The sequence below is a fragment of the Mustela nivalis genome, assembly GCF_964662115.1.
Source record: "Mustela nivalis genome assembly, chromosome: 10".
Lineage (NCBI taxonomy): Eukaryota > Metazoa > Chordata > Mammalia > Carnivora > Mustelidae > Mustela > Mustela nivalis.
The window spans coordinates 72,300,315-72,324,776 of record NC_139029.1 but is presented as its reverse complement, the minus strand read 5'-3'; the positions used below and the strand labels follow the sequence as shown (position 1 = coordinate 72,324,776).

The window sequence follows — 24,462 nt, the reverse complement described above, 5'->3', positions numbered from 1 at the left end:
CTTTCTGTACATCAGTTTTCTTTGGAAATAGTAACTGTGTTATTCTCAATTTAATTGCATTAGATTAGTTAATATTATTAGTTAATAATATATGGAAAATAACTAGAACTGTGCCTGGCCCACAGTAAGAATACAATATGTATTAGCTAATTAGGGTCACTTGGGTGGCTCAGTCAGTTAAGTGTCTGCCTTTGGCTCAGGTCATCACCTCAGGGTCTTTTGATCCAGCCCTGGATTAGGCTCTCTGCTCAGCAGGGAGTCTGCTTTTTTCCCCTGCCCTTCCCCCTTGTCCTCCCCCTGCTTGTGCACTCTCTCTCAAATAAATACATGAAATCTTTAAAAAAAAAATATGTGTCAACTAGTTAAATTACTTTCATCTAATCACTTTTTTGAACACTGTTCCCAGTTTCAATAGTTTGTATGTAGATTATTTTGAATATACTCTATAGATAATCCTGTTGTATGGAGATGGCAATTTTGTTTTTTCTGGCTTTTATACATTTTATTTTACTCTCTTACCTTATTATTGTAAGATGCCCATGATAATATTGTATAAAAGCTGTGATAATAGGATAGTGGACATCTTGTTTTGTTTGTGATTTAAATGGGAGTTATTCTATAATTTTATAGAATTTATTAAATATGATGATTGCTATAGATTTACAATGATGTCATTTCTCAGGTTAAGAAAGTTTATTTCCAGTTATAATTTTTAAAGGGGTTTTTGTTTTTAAAGATTTTATGTATTTATTTGAGAGATAAAGAGCATGTGCTCAAGCACAAACAAGCAGCGGGGTGGGGGGTGAGGCGGGGGAGGGCAGAGGGAGAGGAAGAAGCAGACTCCCCGCTGAGCAGGGAGCCTGATGTGGAGCTCAATCCCAGGACTCTGAGATTATGACCTGAGCTGAAGGCAGAGGCTTAACCAACTGTGCAAGACAGGAGCCACTAAAGGGTTTCCAAAATAAATTTTGAATGAGTATTAAATACTTTTAAAAAATGCATTTCTTAAGAAAATTATGGTGTTTTTCTCCCTTCAATATCAAGTCCCAAATTCTAGGAACCAGCAGCAAATAAAAGTTTGGGCTATGGGTTAGGAGGTGAGTGAAAATTAGCTGAAATCAGACTGGATTGAGAACAAAGGAAAAAACACAAATTAAATTTGAATGAATGTCTTGTTTTGCAGGTGCAAAGTGTTTGGATGTGGAGGACTAGCTTAAAGTTGGTAATAATAATTAATCATAATAATAATAATAATAGCCACATAATAAGTAATAATTCACATTAACATTCCTTACCAAATCCTTCCAACACAATGGAAATAAAAGGACATACGTTTCCTTTTGTAGTTTACAAAGTACATTTATTTTGTGAGCTCATTCTAAAGAAGCACAAGAATTTAAAAAATCTGAAATAATGAAGGAAAAAATGTTTATATTACTTGGACACAGGAGACAATATAATTCCAATTTCATGCTTAGTCACAAAATCATCCTAAATAACTTGTTGAAATTCAGCCTGTAGTGTGGTATAAATTCTGTCGTGGCCAACTCATCCCCAGTGGCTCAGGCTCTATGTGAGTCACGGGGAGGTTAATCATTCCCTCCCACCCCACCCCTGTTCTTTCCTCCTAATCAAATAATTTTTATTGTTATTTGAAAGTTCGTTGCCCTGTGATAGATCATCTTTTCCATATACGGACAAGGTAAAAACGTGGCTCAGGTCCATATAAAACATTCTGAAACCTATTTGTGATGACCGTTTGGACAGGCTTTGTAGCTAATGTATCTCTTCAGATGACAACTGGGTCCTGGCCTGAACTTCTGTACTCTTCTTCTGTTTATACCATCAATGAGTAATCTCTTGTTGTTTACACCTCAGGGGCTGATTGCCTCCTGACTTCAAATCCTCAGAGTGAAAAAAGCAGAGGGGAAGCAAGGAGCTCATGGTAATCTGGAGTCATTTCAGAGTTTCTGTGAAGTGAGAAAAACTCAGCGTTGTTTACTTCTTTACTTCTGAGCTATTAGTCCTAGTTGTCGGCACCAGAGTTGTCCATGATCCAAGGCTGTAAGTGCAAAAATCAAAAGGCAATTCAGGCATCTTTCTGGTTGGGTCTGGGACCTGCTTCAATAAGTTCCAGTGGAAAAAGGAATATTTCTCTCTGCTTACAACTTGTTCTTTGGGTTCCTAAAATGACCTACAAAAAAGTAAACGCTCTGTTAAGAGTTACAAATTATACTGAAATTGTCTTCCCGTTTTCTCCCTTGCCCCTTCCTTCTTTCCTTCTTTCACTTTTCCTTTCCCACCAACACACACCTCGCAGGTGTCCATCCTGTATGTCAGAGATGGGTAATATGTACAAAGTACCTAGCACAGTTTCTAGTTTACAACAAGTACTCAGTCAGTGGCCACTAGCCCTAATGAGAACTTGGCAAATTGGGACACCTGGGTGGCTCAGTTGGTTAAGCAGCTGCCTTCGGCTCAGGTCATGATCCCAGCGTCCTGGGATTGAGTCCCACATCGGGCTCCTTGCTCGGCAGGGAGCCTGCTTCTCCCTCTGCCTCTGCCTGCCATTCTGTCTGCCTATGCTGGCTCTCTCCACCCCCCCTCTCTGATAAATAAATAAAATCTTAAAAAAAAAAAAAAAAAAGAAGAGAACATGGCAAATTTTGGTGTGATTCATTATCACATGCAGTGAGCACCTTACCAAGGAGAGGCTTCCTCGTGATGCCTTTTTCTGGTTAGAAGTTGATGTTTGTGATAGCACCGTTCACTGGTCAGAAAAAGGACAACGACAAAATTATGCAAAATCCAATTTCTAGTGGATTCCTGAGGGAGGGTGAAACAAAATCTCTCTGCAATTCTTGATCTGAACATTGGGCTAATGAGGACATGTGGCCATAGATGATTGGAAGATTGTAAAAGGTTAGTGGGTGACTCTTTAAAAATATATAAAGACTTTTTCCCCCCAGTTTGGAGGACTGCTTTTTCTAAGTTCGCACACAAATTCCTTTTTATAGCGGGTAGGCTGCCTTTCTCAGCTGCACACTGTCATTCCTAAACAATCCTAGAGCTAAAAATTTTAAGTGCTGTCACCCCAAATTGCTAGACAGAACTTACTCTTTAATTTGTCTGTCACTCTGTCTGTCACTCCCCTTGCACTTTGTGGCAAGGCATTGGTTCAACTGTCATCACTTGAGTTCCTTTCCAGTAAAAAGAGAGGGCCTGTTTCACTCCTGTGATGACCAGAGTGGTCACCTATGGCTGCCCAGGGCTATTTTGACCTTCAACTTTGGTGGGGCAGGGGAGTCCTGCTGACAAAGTACAAGTAACAAATCTTTATTCTTTTTACATGACTGATCCCTCACCTCAAAACTGTCAATTAGTTGTAAAGACTCAAAAATTGAGAAGCAACGATGGGGATAGATTTAGAAACTGGTCACCCCAACATTTAATTATGGTTGTACTTTAAGCAAATGACTCATCATAGCGCTGAGCTCAGCAATGCTTCAGAGAGGCAGGTAAGAAGTGCATTTGGCTTCCCTAATGGAGGATGTAAGGAACTTACAGACCAATGGGTGGGAAAGACCATTAAATAGCGAATTACTCTTCTTGACTTTCACTGAATTGGTATATCTAACCTGGGGGGAAACACTTGGAGGGGAATAATTTACTGTGTTCGCCTGCCTTTTTCTCACTCTCTGAGCATGGCATTTCTGGAGGCAGAACCTGCTAAAGGATGCTATCAGGCTCCAAGGAGAAGGAGAGACTGTGTCACAATCGAGCCTGAGAGATAGGGTCCCAAGAATAGTCAAAAAATGAACTTTCGTTTAATCTCTACTTCCTGATCCAAATTCTTTCTGATTGCTACAAGAAGTCTTTGGGTGAGCGTAGTGGTAAAGAAAAAGCATCTCCTACAGTCCAATGTTATGACATTATCTCTTCCTGCTCCCAAATGGGGATCCTTGACCCCTGTCAGTGTGGAGGTACATCTTCCTCTCACCTGCATCTGCCATGGCACTAGGCCACAAAGCATGTTTGGGGTGTGTGTGTGGTTTCTTACAAAGACTTTAATAACACAGGGTTTTGTTCTGTGGACTCTGTATATAGCGTTCTTCTACCTGTGATTTTGGCTTTAGACTCTAGGGGATGGGATGGGGTGCAGGTTGAGGATGATCTTGGTGCTCTTCTCTGTGCTGTTCAAAGACCACACTCTTCTTTAAGTCCCCTCCCTAAGGTTGGCACTTAGTTTGACCTCTGTGCCTCCTTTATCCTCTGTCCACACTGTCCTGTTCTCTACTGAGCTCACATTCTACATCCTGGAGGATGAGGGGAGATAAGGCTGATCTACAGTTCCACTCCTCATCAAACAGAGCCCCAAATGGGTTTGATTTTGCAGTGAATGCACATCTTGGGCCTTTGTTCTGGGACCTCTGCGAAAGTAGTGACAGCTATCTTTTTTTTAGTGTTATAAATGAACGACTTGATTTTTAAAATGAGGGGTGCCTGGTGGCTCAGTGGGTTAAAGCCTCTGCCTTCGGCTTGGGTCGTGATCCCAAGGTCCTGGGATCGAGCCCCGTATCAGGCTCTCTGCTCAGCAGGGAGCCTGCTTCCTCCTCTCTCTCTGCCTGCCTCTCTGCCTACTTATGATCTCCGTCTGTCAAATAAATAAATAAACAAAATCTTAAGAAAAAATGAAATTATTCAAGGAAAGAATATGAGGAGAGGTTGGAGGACATAAAACATTTTAAATACTTCACCTACTGATGATTTCATTTTTTTTTTTTTTTTAACATGTCAAGTTTTGGAAATGTGAACAGGCTAACTTTTTCTGGATCTTTAAAGGAAGGATCAATAGTTGGAGAATACATACCTACCTCTGCAAAAGTTATTTTTCAAATAACTCTCTAGGAGGTGGCACTATTAATTTTATGTTAGTCTTCTTGTGTAGAGTGTTCTAAAATAATGTGATTCCCATAGCTCAGTTTACATTTGTCCCTTAATCTCCCACCCCTCTTGCCATGTGAGGAGCTAATATTTTTCTGACTGGCTTCCTTTCTCTCCTTCTCCTCAAATTTCAGTCAAAGTCCATTTTGGGAACTTGTGCTTATAGTTTAGAAAACTTTATTGATGAGAGGCTTTGCTCTAATTTATAATTAAGGAGCCAGAATTCTATGTCCAAGATGCTTTTTTAAGTGCCAACAAAGTGTTTTAATTTACATACTAAAGTCTTTGTTTTTTTCTTAAACCTTTTGGACTTGCTTGATACATTTATCAAGTATGATTCCAAAAGTTCTTACTTTTGGAAGAACTGGGCAATGTGCAGTGTGTGCTTAATAGATAACGTTAATAAACTCACACTCAATCATAACACTAAAAGCCACTTACATCTGGATTTACTGGCAATGAAAAGAGACATTACAGAACTTTGGGAATTTGATCAAGGCGCCAAATACTAGTCTTAGATTACAAAATTGTAGAATCTAACTACTTGGAAAAACAAAGCAATCAAGGACAGACTTTTGGTAAAAGCTTTGCACTGTAGATTAATAATTAATGTGTTAAATGTACTTTGTAATAAACTCTATCATCATGGATTACTTTTGATAGCTAAATTGGCAATGATACCCCAGTGTGGCTTCATTGACTCAGGCTTTCAATTTTACTTGCTAGATTTATCAGGTTAAATGACAACGAACCTATTATAGGCCTATTTTAGCTTGTTTAGAAATCATAATTAATTCAAAAATATTGATGGAGACTGCAAAAATTATACAAAAATTGGCAAAGTAACAAATAACAGGGAAGGTCTTTAAAAGAGAAAGTGGCATAATCTAATTTTAAGGTAAATAAGTAGCATTCAGAAGGGAAAAGCATTTCAAAGGAGATAATTAATGTTTTTCATTCAAGAGAGTGTTGAAGGTAGTGCTATCTGATTATTATATGTGGATAATAAAGATGAAATATTCAGTAAGTTAGTCTAAAAATAGTCAAATGTTTCAGAAACAAAGCAAGTAAATCATATCTTATAATTTGTATGTAATTTAATTTATATATATATGAATTATGTTACACCAACTCTGAGGTCAGAAATTAGAAGTAGCCATAAGAATTAAATGTTTGGAAGACTGAGAAAAATATCCATTGTGATGTGTTTAAATCCAGAACTCTCAGCATTTTTTTCAGAAATTGAATATAAATCCCATCAGAATCCTTTGGAACACACGGAGAATGGCAAACCAAACAGACCATCTCTTAGAAAAGTGAATTTTATTTCCTCAATCTTTGCCTTAACCTTAAGGAAATTGCATTTATTTCTATTTTCATAGGGTACTCCATTTTCAGAAGAGGGATATTCAAGGGTCATGCTGAGTTAAGGTACAGGGTTACTGCAAAAATCTGTAATTCATCACTTGTTTTGAGAGTCCCTTTTTCCCTACCCCCAAGAACAATAATCTCATTAACACTTAGAACTATACTTGTTGCAAAGGATTTTTGTTTTTCCATTGTATGATGTTGTTCACTATTTTAAAACTCAGGCAAAGCAATACTGTATTTTTATTATGGTATTAATAATACTATATATTTATTATGGGTATATGTAAATAATTATCTGAGAAAAAAAAATTGCCACAGACAACAGTGGGGACTTCCATAGAAGAAATAGAGATTGAAGTCTTTATTTGAAGATCAAAGGGGACTGAAGCCACAGAGCATCCTCACACACACTATTATATTTTAGACTGGAAAGATTTGTTAAGCCTTTCCTCTATGTTCATCTCAACTAATAGCTGAGAACATAATATATTTCAGCTACTTGGAATACATCAGTGAACAAAGTCCATGACCTCACAACTGACACCCTTGTGGGGAGTACAGACTAAAAATAACAGACGTAAAAACCAAGTAGATTAAATAGGATGTTAGAAGATGATAATTAGTATAGAGAAAGAAAAAGAAAAGTTTGGAAGGAGGTGAGGGATTACCTACAGGGATATTTGGGTGAAGAGCTTTCCAAGATGAGAGATCAGTCAAGGCCAGATCCTTCAGGGTGGTGTGCCTGTCCCCTCGAGGAATTGCAAGGTCACTCATGTGGTTAGAGCAGAATGAGGAAGAGATTAAGGAAGTCAGACAGACAATACAAACCATGGTGAAGACTTTGGTTCTTCCTTGAAGGGAAACGTGGAGCTATGACAGGAGTTTGAGCAGAGGAATGACACAATCTCACTTGAGTTTGAAAATCTCCCCACAACTATTGTGTTGAGGTAGACTATAGAGGACAAGGTTCTCTGGGAGGCCAGTCAGGAGCTCAGGCACTAATCTAGGGGAGGGCTGAGGTGGCTCAGACCCAGGAAGGTGCAGTGGAAATAGTGAGAAAAGGACACAGTTTGAACATATTTTGAAGGAACAATGGACAGGATTTCTTGAGATTGGATGAGGGCAAAAGAGAAGAGGAAGGTAAGGTAAGGGTAAAAGTGAAGAGAAACTCCAACATTCTTTGACCTAAACACCCGTAAGGAGGGAGTTGCCATTAATGGAAATAAAGGGAAGACTGAGCTTCCCAGACATCCCCTAATATTGTCTTTAAGAATATCTAGGTCAACAGCCAAGTAGGAAATGAGATGTGAGAATCTTGAGTTTGGAAGATGAGTCTGGAGTGGATATATGTGTCTGTGCTTGGGAATCATCAACGGGATGATGGTGTTTAAGATCCTGAGGTGGATGAGACTGCCAAAGCAGTGAGAGTAGGGAGAGATGAGAAGATCAGGAGCCCTGTCTCTCTTCATGCTGCAAGCATGAAACACACACTTAGTGAGATAACTATGTAATTGCAATAATGAGCAAGTGCTATGAAGGAAAACTTCATGGGGCTCTGGGGTGTAAGATGGTCAGGGTGAACCTCCCACAGAATGCAGCCCTTTCAAGGAGACTAGAAGGAGAAGTAGGAAAGAGTCAGCCTGAAAAAGCAAGAGAGGTTGAATGAAGAGAACCAGGGCAGAGCAGTTGCATGAGCAAGCGACCCGCTTGTGGGGGGCCATGGGGGCCAGTGCACCTGGAACAGAGCCGGGGGGTGGGGGGTGGGGGGGACGGGCAAATGTGGCAAGAACTTGGTATGCCAGGGGGTAGGTGACATGAAATGTGGTTGAAGGGGAAGGTAGGGACAGGATTGAGCAAGGGGCTGCAGGCCACATGAGGATTTTGAACTGCTGAGCAAATGCTAAGAAGAAAAAGACTATAAAGCAATGAATTAAAATCTTTTAGCAGAAAAGAGCTGAATAATGAAGAGGACAGTGTAACATCAGTTTCTGCTTAAAATGTGTGTTAAACATGAGGGAGAAAGCAGGATGAATGAATGGCAAAGTGACAAAACAGGCTTTTCAGGTACAATGACTGAAACCAAAACAAGGTGGGATTGTGAGTAATATTTAATTTTACAGCCATTTCATTTAAAAAAACTGAAAAATTCACAAAAACTAGACAGGAATAATAGAAAGCAGGCATGGTGTGGCTGGAGATGTGACCCCCAGATTGAGAGTTGTAAAAGCCTTTTTTTAAATTGGAAAGTAGAATGACACCGGGCGTGTAAAATAATGAATGATACGGAAGCAACCAGGTGGCCGGCCCCGTTTGTCCTCTGTTGTAATGTTAGAACAGGTCATGGTTAACGAGTGGTGACAAGCTGTTTTCCATCTACCCTGAGAATCCAAAAAGAAAAAAAAAAAAAAGAGCCCCTACCAAGGATTGAGAAGAGGTTGGAGCAAGAATGTTTTGACATGACAATATGTGATAATAAATTTTGTAGACCTACCTTTCCTGAAAGTCTTTAGGAGCCAGACGGGCTGCAGGTTGACAATGTTTAAAATAAGTTAAATACAGTGAATCTTAGGGTGCTTTGCTACTTGGACTTATTTGTTATAACTGCCCCTAACTAGGAAATCATTCCAGGAGGTGGGAATAAGGAGACTTAGTAGTTAGCACAGAGGGTTAGCAGGAGGAGTTTTGTAGGAAGAGTTACTGGGGCAATGAGGGGTACCTGCAAAAGCACCGGTGTATCATTCAGGGAGTTCTGTGGGTTCTCCCGCAAAATATGCAGTTAAATTTGCCAATTTGGTAGGCAGAGTCTCATCTGCTTGGGAAGGTATACAAAAGCAGAAGGACACAATTCTTCTAGCCCCGTGTTTTCGTGACTGCAATGGATAGCTAGTCCTGAATCAGAGGGAAGATCTTAAAAACCTTAAAAAGCGAGTAAGATTACTTGACAACCAAATACTAAACAATCTTACAGAAATGTCTTAAAGAACAATCTCATTAGCTCCTTCCTTCCTCCTTCCCCCCCTCCCTTCTTCCCTTCCTCCCTTTGTTCAAAAATGGTAATTGAGTTCCTTCTTTGTGCCAGGAGCAGCACTAAGCTTTTGACTGCTCCTTATCCTTAGGGAGTTTCCTCTAGTGGGGAAGACAAATAGTAAACAAGGAAATGAACAAATCTGATGTGTCCTATGGAAGTAACACACCAGGCAGGGAGGGAACAGTACCGATCAAGCTGGGGCAGGGAAGTCATGTGAGATCAGGGGTTTAGGGAAGTTTTCTCTGGGAGTTTATATTCGAACTAACACCTGAGGATGAGAAGCTGATAGTCTGAGGCTTTAGATCATCCATCCCCATTCACATGCCCTGTGCTAGTTCAAGTGACTTGGATATAATTTTGTTCTTTTAAAAAATCTTACATGGTGAAGCTTTTATGTCAGTTTATGATAACTTTTAGAAATCCTCACAGTCCTATTACTGAAGTTATAGCTTCCATTTACTTGCAGGCATAATTCTTGATCAACATCTATTTTTCAGCCATCTTAATGCAATGGAAGCCTGGTACTGTAACACTAAGAGTTGCTGGTACAGGCTCAATAGGAAAAGAATTGTTTGTTAAATAAAATGTTCACCAACAGTTTGCACGTTTAACTGTAGGGGGAGTGAATATTCCTAATAGGAAAAAGTCCACTGCAAAAAATGAATCTAATGGTTACTAGGGATTTGGAAATATCATCAAAATATAAATATTGCTACATTACCAAGATTGCATATTACTCTGTATTATTAAATTATAAAAAACTCAACTTTTACTGCAAACAGGTTTTGAATGCTCAACGTTCTCATGCCATTTAACTAGAACACATTTCTCTAGATACAAATGGATATATTAACTTCCATAAAAGTGTTATCTTTTTACAGTATATTTAATTCAGATCCAGTTTCTATTTCCACTAAAATAATTGCTTATAATACACACATTCGATTTTATATGACTAATTAGAACAGTGTATGGGAAAAAATAGGTTTGCAGGTAATATTGAAATTAAATATGTTAATCTGTACCTCTGTGTGCACATTTTATATGAGCTTTAATTTGCCAAATAAATTATAGTTCTGTGTTTATAAGGTGCCCTTGAAAGAGTGTCCTATTTTTGAGCACTAATACCATGGGGAAACAAATATACAAAGCTTTTAGCTATAGGCTACACTTGCATAAATTAAGGCAAGAGCTGTTGGTTGGTAAGTAGAGCTATGGTATCCTTAGCTTTTTAAACACTCTGAATTGTTAACACAATTTTTTTTAGTATGGTTACTAATATTAAGATAATAAATAATATTTAGTTTCAATATCGCACCCTTCAGCCAGGGCATAAATTCATTTTGAATGCTGTGTTGAATTAATGTATAATAAACATACCGCAGTTTGCTATCAGGAATTCTCAATGAAATGCAGGAAGTCAGTTCTTTGCTTATGCATTAGCACTGGCAGTCTTGCTCTGTTTAATTTTAGCTATTTATAAAATTGCTCTACTGACAGTCCTCTTTATTTTAATGTGATTGTTTTAAGGTTAACCAGAAATGGTACAGTGTGTTTTCTGAAGTAGGTTATAGTGCTGATGTAGGAATACGGGTCCTTCACAAAAATCCCTTTCACAATTAGCCACCTGCAACCAGGACACCCAGCTGCCTAATTGGGTGAATTGTGGGGTTTCCCGTGGGGCAGGCAGGGGCTTGCGAGGATGCTTTTGAGTATCTCAGAAGGGAGCTGGAGCACGGAGGACTTGGGAAAACAGTGTTGCTGATAGAATTAGATTCTGATAGCAGTGGCAGCAATTGCCAACTGCTTCTGAGACAAATGACAGCTGTATTTAAAATGTTATTTATTATTATCTAATAGGTTGGCTCCTTTTTATGACATTTAAATAACTTCTAGGACTTTCTCTTTAAAAGTGGCTCCGGGGCTTCAATCTTGATGGAGTCCAGTGTATTCCCCAATTGGACCCAGGTTTGCAACCCAAGGGAATAGTAAGGAAGTCTTCAAAAAGGATAAAAGCTTATATTACTCTATCTGTCAGCTCAGATTACCATGACAAAATACTCTAGATTGGTTGCCTTAAACAACAGAAATTTGTTTTCTCACAGTTGTGTAGGCTGAAAGTCCAAGATCAGGGTGCCAGCATGGGGTGGTTCTGGTATCAGCTCTCTTTTGGGTTTGTAGCTGGCCGCCATCTTGCTGTGTCTTCACTAGCAAGGAGAATGAATGAGCTCTGGTATTTCTTCTTATAAGGATGTTAATGCTCTTGGACCAGGGCTCTTCTCTTATGGCCTCATTTAACCTTAATTACTTCCACAAAGGCCCCATCTGCAGATACAGTCACATTGGGGTTTAGGGTTTCAGCATATGAATTTTGGCGAGACACAATTCAGCCCATAACATATTCTAAATTATTTAATATAGGATTTTTAAAAATAGGGGTTTTAAAATAGGGAATCAAAATGGGGGGTTTTTTGGTGCCAAAGAACCCCTTGGCAGTTTGGTAAGCCTATGGACTCCCTCTCAGAATAAAGTGTTTAAATGTATAAAGTAAGTTACATAGGGTTACAAAGGAGACCAATTATATGGAAAGGCAGTTAGCAAAATATTAAGACTTGATTTAGAAATATGTTTCGTTTTTATTAACACATTAGTTAACATGCTCTAGTAGTTTGTCTAATAACTACCATAATTTTGATGTAGTGTTGGATAAAATGATATTTTGAAATATTTGTAATAACTGTAATTTGAAAATGTTTATGATTTTTATAGGTGACAAAATCACAGTCCTGGTAATAATATCATGAGTGGTTCCTAACATCCATAATGGAAGGAAATGTAACATTTTAATCAGAGATAATGTGATAAAAGTAAAATTTTTGTTTTTGTACAAATTCAAATACTTTCTTACTTTTATGTATGGACAACAAGTTAAGAACTCCTGGACAGTTCACTTTTTGAGACGTGTTTGCAATTTTAAAAATTGTTTTTATATTACTAATGCTTATAATCATAAAAAAGTCAGCTATTATTTACTGAATAATGGAATTATTCATAGTTTTTGTTACAGTGTAATGTGGTTTTAAAAGAATATTTTAAAATTTAGGGTTTTCAGCTGTGACTAAAATTGGTGTAAGAAAAGGTTAAAATGGTAAAATTATTTTAATAACTCACTCCATTTATAAAGGAATTTTTACAGTATGAGGATCCATTTTTAAATTCACTTGCCAAATACAGGCATACTTCCTTTTTGTAAGTGACTGATTTAGGAAAGCCATATATTTTGTGGGCATTGCTAAAATTCCCATCAAAGAAAAATAAATCTGGGTTCACTCTCTATGAAATAGTGCATCTATGATTTTATCTCACGGTAGTTTCTCAGCTTGGTCCTTTCAGAAAAGGAAAATATGTAACCAAAAAAGCAAAACTATTTTCCTTACTGAAGACAAAAGACTGCTTCCCCAAAAAGCCCATATAAGAGGAGGCAGTATCTTCAGGAAGCATGATTGGAATGTTGAGAAGTCCTACTTGAGTAGAAGCCCTGGACAAAATTAAGCTCTGGACACAGAATTTGGGGTACTTTAAGAAATTTTGAAATAGCCAGCCCACCTTACGGGGCAGAAGTTTGATAATATAAATCACTTAAGAAATGCTTCAATCTGGGCCTAATGAGGCTGGGCATACCCAGGCTGCTGTTTCCTTTAGTAAGTACCAATTACCAAGATGGGATACGTTACAAGAAAAGGAGCCAGGTATATTTCAAGTCAAGTCTGAGGATATCAGGTCTTTTCAGTGAAATGCACATTTAGTATTTATGACTTCCTATTCTGTGTTCTGTTCCCAGGATCCACAAAAAATATTTAGCTTCCTTATTTGTGTCTGTCTTTTTAGATATTTCATCATCTTACAGAAAACCTTGTAGTTGTCATTATAATAGTTTGTATGATGCCCAAAACTTGCTTAAGAAATGTATCTTTATTATATTTGCTGGCCAGATGATGAAATCTAGATGCCAGAGGTTTAGTGGTTTGTCCAAGACCACAGCACTGGGATACTGCAATATTTGGACTAGAGCCTAAGTTTTTATGTCTGACTCCCATGTTCTTTACATAAACGATGTGGCCTTATTTTAAACCTCTTTAAGGAATGGACAGTGTAACACAGGAAATCACATTTTAAAAAATATCCAATAGATCTACTTATTAATACTTGGTCAATAAATATAAATATAAATATTTGGTCAATAATGGCTACAGTGTGACAAGGTAATATTCTAGGCACTGACATTACGATGGGACCAAAACAGACGTGGTCTCTAAATGAAGCTTACACACAAGTGAGATGAGATGAAATATAAAATTATAGTGATGACGATGCACTCCATGTGGGAGGGGCTGGGTTTGCTTTAGTGGACGTCAATATCTGAGCATATTGAGTTGTGTCCTTCATGGTGTTCTTTGCACTGCATATACACGTAGCATTGTCACTCAGAATATGGGAATAGGTGTCTTTCTGCCTGTGTTGAATCCTTGTTCCTTCATGTACTTACTCGTGTGATCTTGGCCAAGCTTATTACCCTCCATGTCCCTCAGCTGCTTCATCTATAAAGAGTGATAACCACAGTACCTACCTCAAAGAATTATTGTAGAGAGATAAAGCACAGAATAGTCCCTGATACATAGAAGTGCTTCATAAATGATAGCGGTTATGATTTTTGTTGTTTTTTCTTCCCTTAGTGTATGACGAGTATTCCCTTGAACTTGCTCTTACAGCTTGCTCTGGGTTGATGCCTACAATTAATACCTGCCAATCCTGATGCCATCACCACTGATGTGGTCCAGGCCCTGATGTCTTGACTTTGAAGAAGAGTGTCTTTGCAAGTCTTGTATCAATGGGATCTGGTACATTTCATAAACCTCTGCCTAAGGCCTGTGTTAAGACTCAGCTTTTCACCTTTAGTCTTAAAGGAGGCAGAGATGGGCCTCATATCTTTGTTGAAATTCTGCAATATGCAATTTGAAGTTGGATTGACCTTCAAGCTGACGAAGTAAAATAAACAGTTTTATAAATGAAAATGGCTAATCTGAAATAGATCACAGCTAAGAACTTCATTTTTTATTCATTCTCTTCATACAAGGTTGATATCATACAAGTGAAGATCTAATATTGTGCTTCATTGTGGGTCTCACTGAAGATGCAGTTAGAGGAAATTAAGGACACAACAGACTGGCAGAAACCGGAGAATGTGTCTGTAGTCCCTTATACCAAAGAGTTATTGTATTTAAGTGTAGCTGCACATTTCCAGAGCAACCTCCAACTTGCTGCAGATCCTCACACATTCACATACACATGTACCTAAAGCTGAGCTTGTGGAAGGGCATTTGCATTTGAACCTTTTAAAGGTCTGAGACCCTGTCTCACTCACATGTTGTCCTCTTGGTTCTTGATTTTTTTTTTTTTAAGAGATTTTATTTATTTGACAGAGACAGCAAGAGAGGGAACACAAGCAGGGGGAGTGGAAGAGGGAGAAGCAGGTTTCCCTCTGGTCACGGAGCCTGATGCAGGGCTCAATCCCAGGACCCTGTGAATATGATCTGAGCCCAAGACAGACACTTAACAACTGAGCCACCCAGGCATGCCTGGTTCTTCATTTTTGGCTCCAGAAACTTACAACCCCGACTGCCCTGGGAAACATTGTTTATCTCTTTATACTATTTTTCTTCCCTGTATCTTAGAAATGCAACTCTTCTTGATTTACCCAAGTGGTGCTTATGTCTAATCATTCTATTAAGCTGACCACATCAGCACTTTTAATATGATGGTTCTGTGACTTTACATATAAAACTTACTAAATAAATGTTTATTGAACTTAATTATACATCGTTTAGGGTAAAGTATGTTCAAAGGATGCACCCGTCTAAATCTAGCAGTGTTACAAGTATATCTAACTAAATTAACCCCCCAAAATTGTGTAACAATTGAAAAAAAATGGGGGGGGAAATTCTAGAAATTGTATCAAATATAGAGACGGATCCGGTTACTGACTTAAATTCTTATCTAAAGTCCTACCTTCTTATATAGTCTTGGTATTCTTGAAACACTGGGTTCCTGTGATGTGTTGTTTTTTCCTTTCACGTTTTGTGTTAATGTTCCAAGAGGGAGACAACCAAAATATCATCGTTGATTTAAATCTCTCCGGAGACACCCAATACCACTGATCGTCTCTTTCCTCTGATTCTCCTCTGCAGAAATTCGGTGTCCAGATGTTTCAGAATCCAGATGGCCTATGAATCCTCTATCACCCAGAAAGGAGGAAAATATGCATGAAAGTGGAACACTGAAAAGAAAAAAAAATAATTTAGTGTTGGCAATGTAATGGTGACATACAGGGCTCAAGGAGAAACTTCCTTTCTGAAAGCAGCAACTTAATAAAATGCATGTTGTAGGCTCTATCAGCAAGCCAGATTTTCATTCCTGCCTCTTCTTTCCATCACCATTAAGAGGCTTGCAGAGAGCCACACTGTTTAAAGGGCAGACAGCATGGAAGAACTATCATGTACAATTTAAAGTAGCAGCTAAAATTGGAATGGTCACAAGAAAGCCTGTTTCTTTGCAATTAAATTGACAAGCTGTCTATGATTACCCTAGGGAACTTGGCAGCTGAGTGATAAAAAGACTGCAGAGTGTTGAAAGGTCTAACGCAACATACTAGGTGGACAAAGACCACATCTGCTTAATATACTGATTGGGAGAGTTCTGGAATGTACTTGGCTAAATTAGCCGAGGAGGGATACTAATGATACTTTTTCTTCTCAAAGATCCTCTGCTCAGACTCATTTTAGAAATTACCCACAAATATTTGGAAGCATGCATTATAAATAGAGTAGTAAAATACCTGATGTTATTTAACATGAACCTATCCTTACAAATCACCAGAAGAGCTGAGCAGAAGTTTAGAAAGAAATAATAATAAAAAACTATTCCATCAAATATTTATGAAATTTATGTATATATACTTCATATAAAAATTGGATTCCCAGAAGAAGATTTATAGTGATATCAACACCCAAAGAGCTGAATGACCCTGGATGATTTAATGGAATATATTAGGTGAGGATTACATGGTATTTTCATTGTTGGGTGTCCCTTGAGTTGGGAAAGCTGAAAATTAGGTTATAAAGGGGAAAAGAGTAACCAGATTTTCTGTAATAGCAACTTGTGAAACACCCATTTCAGCAATATCTTCTTAATTTTAGTTAGTGCATTCCTTAAAAGGGAAAATAAAAAGGTATATGTTTCTTCTGATAAATTTCCTCGGTATTAATAACTCTCTATACTAAAGAAGTAAATGATGACCATATCTACTTGCCTATCTGTTTTTTCTGAAGGCTGAGGACCATTTATTTCAGCAAACTTGGAAGATAGATTGTGAGTATTTCCAAAGTAGGATTACCCTAACAGGGTTTCTGAAGCAGAAGCATATTATATCCTACCTTGGCATTCACTTCAAAAACCAGAGAATTCCCAATTAGCTAGCTAATGTTGGCTGGTCTTTGAGACTGTGTGATATTTCCACAAAATTATTCAAAGCTCAGTCACTCAAATGTGCAGTGACTTCAACATTAGAAAAAGATCCTTAACATCACTAATTATTAGAAAAATGCAAATCAAAGCCACAGTGAGTATACTTCATGTCTGCTGGAATGAGGAGCAAAAAGATAGGAAATAGCAAGTACTGGAGAGAATGTGCAGAAAAGGGAAACTGTGAGCACCGTTGGTGGGGTCGTAATTGATGCAGCTGCTATGGAAAACAGTATGGAGATTCCTCAAAAAAATTAAGACTAGAAAGACCATATGACCCAGCTATTTGACTTCTAAGTATTTATCTGAAGATTATGAAAGCACTGATTTGAAAAGGTTTATGCACCCCCTATGTTCATTGCAGCATTATTTACAAAGCCAAGATATGGAAGCAACCCAAGTATTCATTGACAGACAAATGGATAAAGATGTGATATATATATATATATATACATATATATACATATATATATGTATATATACATATATATACATATATATACATATATACATATATATATATATCTCACAAACATATATATACCATTGTATGTGTATATATATTTTTCCATTGTATATCTGTATACTATATATATATGATTGTATACCATACATCAATATACATTTTATATAGGTATACAATCATACATATATTGTGTACACACACACACACACACACACACACACACAATGGAATATTGCCCAGCCATAAAAAGGATGAAATCTTGCCATCTATGACAACCTGGGTGGACCTTGAGGGTATTATGCTGAACAAAATAAGCCAGAAAGAAAGAGGAGATAGAAAGAGAAAAACATCAGTTGAGTTCACTCATAAGTGGAATCTAAAAACAAAAACCAAAAAGCCCTAAGAAAACAAATGAATGAACAAAAGAAAATAAAAAGAAACTCATATATATGGAGAACAGTCCAGTGGTTACCAGAGAGAAAGGCGGTTGGAAGTGGGCAAAATGGATGAAAGAGGTTAACTGTATGGTGGTGGTACCAGACTAGGGGTGGCGATCAGTTTGTAGTATATACAGATGTCGAATTGTAAAGCTGTACACTTAAAACTTATATAATTAGCAAAAAAGAAGAAAAGATGCTACTTATGAACTGGTAAGACTCTGTAGAGCAAATGTCAATACAGGGGAATCCACTCATGAAATTGAATATGATTTGAATACCATATTCAAAGATAACATTATGACATATCCATTTGCTGACATATGGAAGTTGCTACAAATAGTATGTATTGCTTGACTGCATTTTTATCAAGCTTTGTGTGTATGTATTAAAAAAAGATACCTCAATAGGACATTTGGATTAACGAAACAACTCAATAGGACATTTGGATGTGCAGTGACCGTACATCCAAAGTCACCTTTTCGTTCTTCTCCATAACAACCTCACAGTGTAGATATTGTTGCTCCCATTTTAAAGATGAAGGAAGGGAAACCCAGAAATATTAAGTGAGTGATTTTCCTAAGATCACAGAAAAATTGGCAGAGCTGTCCCTTTTTACTGCAAAGGAAGATTGGGACAAGTTTGGATGTGGGACATAGAATGAGACGTTTGAAAAAAGTCTTACATTTGCAAAACCTAAGTCAACACATTTGTGTAAATTGAACATTCAAACTTCCCTTTTGGGATAACTGGGTGAGATGATACATGTCTGCTGATGCCTTCAGCCAGACTCCTAAGAATCTGAATCTAATTATTGAGGGGGAAAAAAACTTGTACTCTTTCCTCCCATCGTGTTTAAGGTTATACACTTATAGACTCATCGCTTGCTTTTTCTAAGAAAATGTGCAGGAGGCAAGAGGACTGCTGTAACATTACTTTTTTCAAATGTCCCTGGTACTACCAGTGGTACAATGCCTTATATGAAAGTAGGGTGGAATAAATGTCTTGTGATGTTAATTATGATTTCTAGCAGCAACTAAATCTTGCTCCAAAACAATAGTTTTAGATTCATCCAACTCTTGATTATCCCTGGAAACAGGGACAAGGAATGGCATGGATAATCGAAATCCACAAACATGAACCTCATTTTACAAATGGCTTCAATCTTCTACCTCAGCAAACGTTTAACTATGCTTAATAACAAAATTAGGTTGACTGGTTTGAGGTTTATCATTTTCCCCCCCTGTGCTTGTTGATGTACTGCTGAGTGGAAAAAGTATTTCCAGAAAATAGGTAACAGGATTAATAAAATCAAGAGTTGATTGGAGTAAAACATCTTTTTGTTTTGTTTTGACAACTATGATACATGCATGTGGGTGTTTAACAAATGCTTTTTAATGAGAGGGATATATGATGATAAAAATATATCATCCTATCTCTTCCTCTTCTATCACTGACCTAGATCACAATTCCTGGGGTTGCTCAGAAGCCCTCATACCTGTTATTATATATTAAAGCAGCACTTAATGTTATTATGCATTTACTGTAAGCCAGCAAATAAACTTCCAGCAGTAAGGACACAAAGCCTTTAAAAATACAGCATAATGTAAGATTACGATTCAGAATGGAATATATATCTTTGTAGTTTTAGTAATAATGGGTATCTTTAAAAAGGGTCAGGCCACTTGACACATTTACAAAAATGCTTCCTCTGTACCCAAGGAAAATGTACTGAGGAACAGAGATATGAAAATTATTTGATATGTTTATTTTAGACAGTGCTATATTGTATATAAATACAGGGACTTTGCATGCATCAGGATGTGGGGGGACATCTTCCAGATTAGAAACACTAACTGGATCCACAGAGGTTCTCTGCAATATCTGTTTTTCTTTTTTCCTTACCAAGATAACTTGGATTATTAAAATTGGGTAATTTTAATCAGTTGAAGTTTAATATCCAGTTTAACTGGATAATAACTTGGATCAGTTAAAATTTTTTTAAGAGTTAAAATAGACTCTTTTACAGCTATGGTCATGGGACTAGTTCTATCCAATGATAAGTGAGCAAACTCTATGGGGGGCAGGGGGGAAGGAAGCTCTTGACAAGCTATTGCTTTCCCATTAAAAGGGGCAAACTCAGCTAGCACCTACCTTTTGCCCTTCCTTCTTTTTGCCTGGCATGCAGACACAATGGCTGGAGATAAAGGGACCATCTTGTGACCATCAAGGTTAAAATAGCTATAAGAATGATAAGAAAGACAGTGGAGATTGAGTCTTTGATGAAATTCGGGGCTGCTGCCTCCCCCGCCAAATGAAAAATTCCTAATTGATTAAGCCAGTTGAGTGAGAATACAAATGGGTGAACAATAGAGTGTAATTCAACACCTTGGTTAGAGTACAGTCTCTGAGAATATAGGCTCCTACTACTCGACTTCAGCAGTTACTTTTATGTTTCCTTGACATTTCCTGACGTCATGATGTGCTCCAGTCACGGTTTTTTCCAGCTAATAGGTCAAACTTTTGTTGGTCAAACTTTTCAGGCTACCATAATGTTTGTAATGTTATTCGTAAGGCTCAAGAACTTCCACCAGTTCCTAATTGTCTGGTAATTTTTATATTTAGTTTCTTAGACTACTGTCTTAATGGCATCTCAAGTCACCATAAAAGTTGAAGTTTAATATCCAGAATGAAAAATGTCCATATTTAGGTGTACACATACACGTATTTAAAATAGATCTTAGAAATCAAGGTCATACAGGTCAATGTGGAACAAGGTATGTTTGGCATGTTCTTAAAAACTTAAGCATTTCGAAAAGGTGCATTCTATGGGCTAATTTAGAATTAGAGCTCTGTTGCCAATAGCCCACTAGAACTAGAAGTAAGTGAACCTTTTTAATACTTGTTAGAGATGGGGAATTACAAAATCATGTCTATGGTTGGAAAAAGAGGATCACAAAGTTAACAAGGGCATCATGAATTAAGCCAGCATATGATTTCCCCCATTTTTTTCAACTTATGAAAATATCCCAGAGTTTGGGGGCTGGACTCAGTGCTTTGGCACTTACAACATTATGTAAACATTATTCGTGTCCAGGTAGGTATTCCCCAGGTGTCTGTAAGTTCCTGAAGGTCTGAGATCATATTTATTCACTTCAGTTTCCTTAGTGTTGGTTGCAGGCTGAGTGCTAAGCACATGCTGGTTAAATCCAATAGGGTGAGATAGGAAAAGAGCAGAGTTAAGGTACTTAGAGCTTCAGGCTTTTCCTTGAATTCCATTTTCCTTTTGGCTTTCCAGCTAGAGAGAAGTGTAGAGTAAATAGAAATAGGGCAGATGCAGGGTTTTTTTTTTTTTTTCTATTTTATTTTATTTCTTTTCAGTGTTCCAGAATTCATTGTTTATACACCACACCCAGTGCTCCATGCAATACATGCCCTCCTTAATACCCACCTCCCCTCCAAAACCCTCAGTTTATTTCTCAGAGTCCACAGTCTCTCATGCTTTGTCTCCCCCTGCAATTTCCCCCAACTCACTTCTCCTCTCCATCTCCCAATGTCCTCCATGTTATTCCTATGCTCCACAAGTAAGTGAAACCATATGATAATTGACTCTCTCAGCTTTACTTAGTTCACTCAGCATAATCTCTTTCAGTCCCATCCATGTTGATACAAAAGTTGGGTATTCATCCTTTCTGATGGAGGCATAATACTCCATTGTATATATGGACCATATCTTCTTTATCCATTCATCTGTTGAAGAGTGGCTTGACTCTTTCCACAGTTTGGTGACTGTGGCCATTGCTGCAATGAACATTGGGATACAGATGGCTCTCCTTTTCACTACATCTTTGGGGTTATACCTAGTAGTACAATTGTAGGATCATAGGGTAGGTCTATTTATAATTTCTTAAGGAATCTCCACACTGTTTTCCAAAGTGGCTGCACCATCTTGCATTCCCACCAACAGTGTAAGAAGGTTCCCCTTTCTCCACATCCTCTCCAATACTTGTTGTTTACTGTCTTGTTAATTTTGGCCGTTCTAACTGGTGTAAGGTGGTATCTCAATGTGATTTTGATTTGAATCTCCCTGATGGCTAGTGATGATGAACATTTTTCATGTGTCTGTTAGCCATTTGTACATCTTCTTTGGAGAAGTGTCTGTTCATGTCTTCTGCCTGTTTTTTGACGTGATTATCTGTTTTGTGTGTGTTGAGTTTGAGGAATTCCTTATAGATCTTGAATATCAGTCCTTTGTCTGTAGTGTCATTGGCGAATATCTTCTCCCATTCCATGGGTTGCGTCTTTGTTTTGTTGACTGTTTCCTTCACTGTGCAGAAGCTTTTGATCCTGATGAAGTCCCAAAAGTTCATTTTTGCTTTTGTTTCCTTTGCCTTTGGAGACATATCTTGAAAGAAGTTGCTGTGGCTGATGTTGAAAAGGTTACTGCTTATGTTCTCCTCTAGGATTTTGATAGATTTCTGCCTCATATTGAAATCTTTTATCCATTTCGAGTTTATTTTTGCATATGGTGTAAGAGAATGGTCGAGTTTCATTCTTCTGCATATAGCTGTACAATTTTCCTAGCACCATTTGTTGAAGAGACTGTCTTTTTTCCACTGTATATTTTTTCCTGCTTTGTCGAAGATTATTTGACCATAGAGTTGAGGGTCCATATCTGGGCTCTCTACTCTGTTCCACTGGTATGTGTGTCTGTTTTTGTGCCAGTACCATGCTGTCTTGGTGATCACAGCTTTGTAGTAAAGCTTGAAATCAGGCAACGTGATGCCCCCAGTTTTTTCTTTTTCAACATTTCCTTAGCAATTTGGGGTCTCTTCTGGTTTCATACAAATTTTAAGATTGTTTTTTCCAGCTCTTTGGCAAATACTGGTGGAATTTTGATCGGGATGACATCGAAAGTATAGATGCAGGGGCTTTGACACTTGTTTTGAGGGAACTGTAAATACATCCTCAAAAATCCTTCACACACCAGGAATGATAAACAATGTGTGCTTTTTAGCTTGGGAGGAGCATAGACAGAAAAATTATCATCAAAAAAATTAATAACCAGTGGGGGGAAAAGTCCCTAATTACTTAAATTGTCTGTATATCCATAAATTATGCTTCCCATGGCTTACGGGTATCCTACTTAAATTTTGCCTTCTTTAGTTTATATGCTAATTTTTAAATAATTTCTGACTATTCTGTTTCTGTAAGAAAAGTTTAATTGAATGGGAAAACATTTAATAGTTGTAGATAATCATGACTAGGGAAAACTTGCTATTTGGACCCTGGACTCATAACAAAAGACATCATTATTCATTAGAGATAAATTATTTGAAGGAAATAATAATGCTAGATTATGTGCAAATTTCAGCATACAAACAAGCAGTAAACATCACACAGTATGAATTTTTTCATTTGCCCGATTACCACCAATAGCTGCCTATTGCTGCATATAAGGAGAGCTGGTATCTCCTTTAATAACCTTCAAAGTTTCTGCAAATCAGACGCTGGTTTCTAATGTTTGTGGTCACCACTGGTTAACTAGAGTATCCAGGCAACCAGAGCATTACATTTTCTCCCCACATGGAACTCAGTTAGATTCCTGGCCTCATAAGGACAGCTCTCGAAGGTGATGAAGAGCCATAAAGTATCCCAGAGCCCAGGGTTTCAGAGACACTGCTGCCAAGTTCATCTGCTTAAAGTCGCTGGCTCTTGCACAAACTCATCAGTCATTTAAAAAAAAAAAAAAAGAGAGAAAGAAAGAAAGAAAAAGAAAAAGAAGAAGAAGAGAAAGAAAGAAAGAGAAAAAGAAAAGTCTGGGGGGAGAAAAAAGCTGAGGAGTTGGAAGTTGGCTGCAAACCTTACCTAATTTTTCATTGTTTCATGTTAGCCAGGAATAATTAGACTAAGGCATAACTGTTCAATTAACTTCCAAGACCGACAAATTGAAATGAATTTTATTGCCACATTTAGGTACCTTAGACATTTCTAAAATGTGGATGTTTTCGAGTGACAATGAGGATCTTTCATTCCTCGTACAGACATTAGTAGGAACTGAGGAACGCCATAGAACACATTCTTATTTTGTACGTTAGGGTGATTTGGAACCAGAAAGCACGAAGACCTATGAGGGCATCTCCTCAGGACCCTTCCAGAGTGCACGACTCCAGATCCCACCCCAGAGAGTGGTGTGCTCCACAGGCACCCATGGATGCGGATCCGGAAGCCTGCCTTCTCTCTGCCTGGTAGTGGGCTGCTGGGTGACCCTGGGCCACATGCTTTTCACCCAAGGCCTGATGGTTTTAGGACACTCTGTCTCTGAGCAAATGAAGCACCCTTGCTGTGGGTCAGGCTCTGACATTCTCATCATGCTCCTGTGGGGGTGCGGGGGGACTCTCACAACCGCCTACAATTCACTTTGACTGCGGCCATTCCTTGAGTCTCTCAGCTTCTCCACTAGTTCATTCTCATGAGGCAGTTTGTCACCCTTTTTTCCTCAGAAGCGCAGCACAGAAAGAATCTTTTGGACACCAAAGCACTTATCCTCTTCTTCTGCCTGTCTACAAACATTCCTGTGGACTCTTCCTTTCTTCTCTTGACCTAACTTTGACCCCACGTTTGAGACATCTTAATAA

General features: G+C 38.0%; 1 protein-coding gene and 1 long non-coding RNA gene across 24 annotated transcripts in view; one reads left to right on the top strand and one right to left on the bottom strand.

The window, feature by feature from the left end:
• The window catches only part of LOC309843271 (uncharacterized protein), a 110,009-nt gene that overhangs the window by 68,866 nt on the left and 16,681 nt on the right, over nt 1-24,462 (top strand). For 11 of the 23 annotated variants that reach the window (XR_014300011.1, XR_014300012.1, XR_014300013.1 and 8 more), the window contains one exon: nt 15,589-15,799. The exons of 1 other annotated variant lie outside the window; for it this stretch is intronic. Coding sequence is in view for 1 of the 22 variants with exons in the window: in XM_082688601.1 (XP_082544727.1) it covers nt 15,589-15,667 (79 nt within the window). In the remaining 21 variants the exon portion in view is untranslated. Of the gene's footprint in view, nt 1-6,326; nt 6,376-14,076; nt 14,605-15,588; nt 15,800-24,462 lie in introns of those variants that run through there. 11 more of the 23 variants (XR_014300023.1, XR_014300025.1, XR_014300027.1 and 8 more) reach the window with 4 other exon arrangements.
• Nucleotides 311-15,592, bottom strand: LOC309843277. The gene is made up of 3 exons (XR_014300036.1): nt 15,410-15,592; nt 2,705-2,770; nt 311-2,194 (listed from the first exon to the last, which is right to left on the bottom strand). It is a non-coding gene; the product is annotated as an uncharacterized lncRNA (long non-coding RNA).